Source organism: Nematolebias whitei, chromosome 16, assembly GCF_014905685.2.
Source record: "Nematolebias whitei isolate Nwh7 chromosome 16, NemWhi1, whole genome shotgun sequence".
In the NCBI taxonomy this organism is placed as follows: Eukaryota; Metazoa; Chordata; class Actinopteri; order Cyprinodontiformes; family Rivulidae; genus Nematolebias; species Nematolebias whitei.
The window spans coordinates 41,865,368-41,867,766 of NC_056513.1; the positions used below are offsets into that span (position 1 = coordinate 41,865,368).

General features: G+C 36.6%; 1 protein-coding gene across 1 annotated transcript in view; it reads right to left on the bottom strand.

Annotated features, from left to right (window-relative positions):
* The window catches only part of LOC119422528 (THAP domain-containing protein 6-like), an 18,488-nt gene extending 16,375 nt beyond the window's left edge, over positions 1–2,113 (bottom strand). The window contains exon 1 of the mRNA XM_037689905.1: positions 1,949–2,113. Within this exon, the coding sequence (XP_037545833.1) occupies positions 1,949–2,028 (80 nt within the window). The 5' untranslated portion in view covers positions 2,029–2,113. The remainder of the gene's footprint in view (positions 1–1,948) is intronic.
* Positions 2,114–2,399: the final 286 nt, after the last annotated feature.

Consider the following 2,399-nt stretch of genomic DNA (forward strand, 5'->3'; position numbering starts at 1 on the left):
AGACCAGTCACTGTAGAGCTTTTTGGGACTGGGATGATGGTGGCAGTCTTCAGGCAGGTGGGAACTGTCTCCAGGGTAAGTGAGGTGTTAAAGATGTCTGCCAGCACCTCACAGAGCTGATCAGCACATTCCTTCAACACTTTTCCGGGGATGTTGTCTGGGCCAGTTGCTTTGTGCGGATTAATCCTCCTGAAGGTACTCCTTACTTCTGCTGAGGTCACGCTGAGATGCTCTTCATTCAGAACAATAATCAAAACTGATCATAACACAAACTTATTAATAAACAGAATAAAAATAAATAAATAAAAACGTTGGTATATATTCTGTGCAATATTGAACATAAAGTGCATCCTTTTTTATTTTTTGGTTAACAGTTGTGTATTCTTCATAACAAACAATGCACACACTGTCAACCGTTTATAGTCTGAGTTTCTAAATGTAATGGGTCTTCTGTTATCCATCACTCTAGGATCTTTATTAGGTTTTGGAATTGAGATTATGACACCATGACTCATGGTAGGTGGAAGTGTACAAGTTTCAAAAATTTCAACAAAAACAAGGAAGAGCGGTTCTCTAATGTCTCCTCAGAAATGACTATAAAAATTCCCTGTGAGCCCATCGGAGCCTGGAGCTTTATTAAGAGATAAGACGATTAACAACTGCATCGAGTTCTCCAATTAGAAGTTGCTCGTCACACATTTCTTTATAGTTATCATCTAATGTTGGAACAAACTGATCAATATTAGTTAAGAAGGAATCACATTCTGTTTTACAGAATTGAGACCTGTAAAGATGATGATAGGCTGTAGCTTGTTCATCACTTGTTTCTGTAATTAACAAGGACGTATCAAGTTGTTTTTTCTTGTCTTCTTTTCTCCAGACCACAGAAATGTGCAGAGTCCTCCTCTCCTTCATCTACCCATTTAGCCCTATATCTTACAAACGCTCCTTGATATACAACTTCCGCCTAATTCTGATTGCAACGTCAGAATGTTTTGTTTATCTTCATCACTTAAGATATGTTTGTTACAATATTGATTTATAATGTCCAATTTTTTTATTTCTTTTTTCAAATTCTTGCTACAAGATTTTGCATATTTTCAGATTTTGTATTTAAGAAATTTTCATTTCTTAACTGGAGAAATAACTTCTTTGAATGATTGGATTTAATTTATGAGTACATTAATGTTTTGGCAATATGTTTCGTTTTTTTAGTGATTGGAGTTCAATTCCCAGAACTTGTTTGATTCAGTTTTAGTTTTGGGTTTAATATATATATAATAATAAGCAATGTTTAGTTAAAGGAGCTGCAAAGATAGTGGAATTAAATCATAATCTAATTAACTTAAAGAGGCGTTCTCTTCTAAAGTTTTTGAGGTAATTCATAGTTTTCATCTCCAGCATCCGTCATTGATGTTCAGTAAAAATTAATTCTTCTCATTTGCACTTTTCCCCGTTTATTCCTCTTTGTTCTCCTGTAATTTAAATTCTCATCATCGCAACGTGAGAAATTTTTTTTTAATTTAATGTAGATTTTAGATCTTCTGCTGACATTCACACACTACAAAACACCAGCGTGGACCAGTCGAGGTTTGATCCATCTGTCATTCTTATAGTTCGACCTCCAAACATCAGTTTGACTGAGTTCATTACAAAAAGTATTAAAAACTATTAGGATGACTTGAGGAGTATCTTGAACGATGTATCATAAAAGTCATATTTGACCAAGTTCAAGTCCCCCACCTATTATAAAGTCGAGTGTGTAGTTTTCAGACGCTCTATATGTGAAGTAGTCTCCTCTAAAAGCCTTTTATTTTCATTACCGTTATTATAATGACCAGAATTAACCAGTGCCCATGTCTGAACACGGCGGTACACCGAACATTACAGCTAGCATTAGCCAGTCCATTAGCCAGCATGTCGCTGGTGGACATACAGTTCATCTTACTTGTGAAAAGTTATCCCCCGAGCCCTGACGTCAACAGTCCGTCGATTAGAACAGAAGTTAGCTGCGCAGTGCTGAGGCATCTTATGTTCTTTTGGTTTAAACAAATAATACGGTGCCGACAAGAAAGACGACCGCTGCAAAATGGCGGTCCCTTCCTGCCGCCTAGAATATGTTCACGTGACCACGTACCCGGATCAATGTTGCCAGGTGAGAAATGTAGGATTATCGTACTAGAGCAGACGTGGGCCACTTAAGGCCCGAGGGCCAAAAGTGGCCCTTGGACAATCTCCATCAGGCCCCCAATACCCTTAGATAAAAAAAAAAAATTATAAAAAAAAGATTGATTAAAAAAACAGCAATTTATCAATGAGATTGAGGGAAATTTAAATTAAACATCTTACGCAAAACGTTTTAAAAACATTTTTAAGTCATCATGTTTCCAGAACTAGAC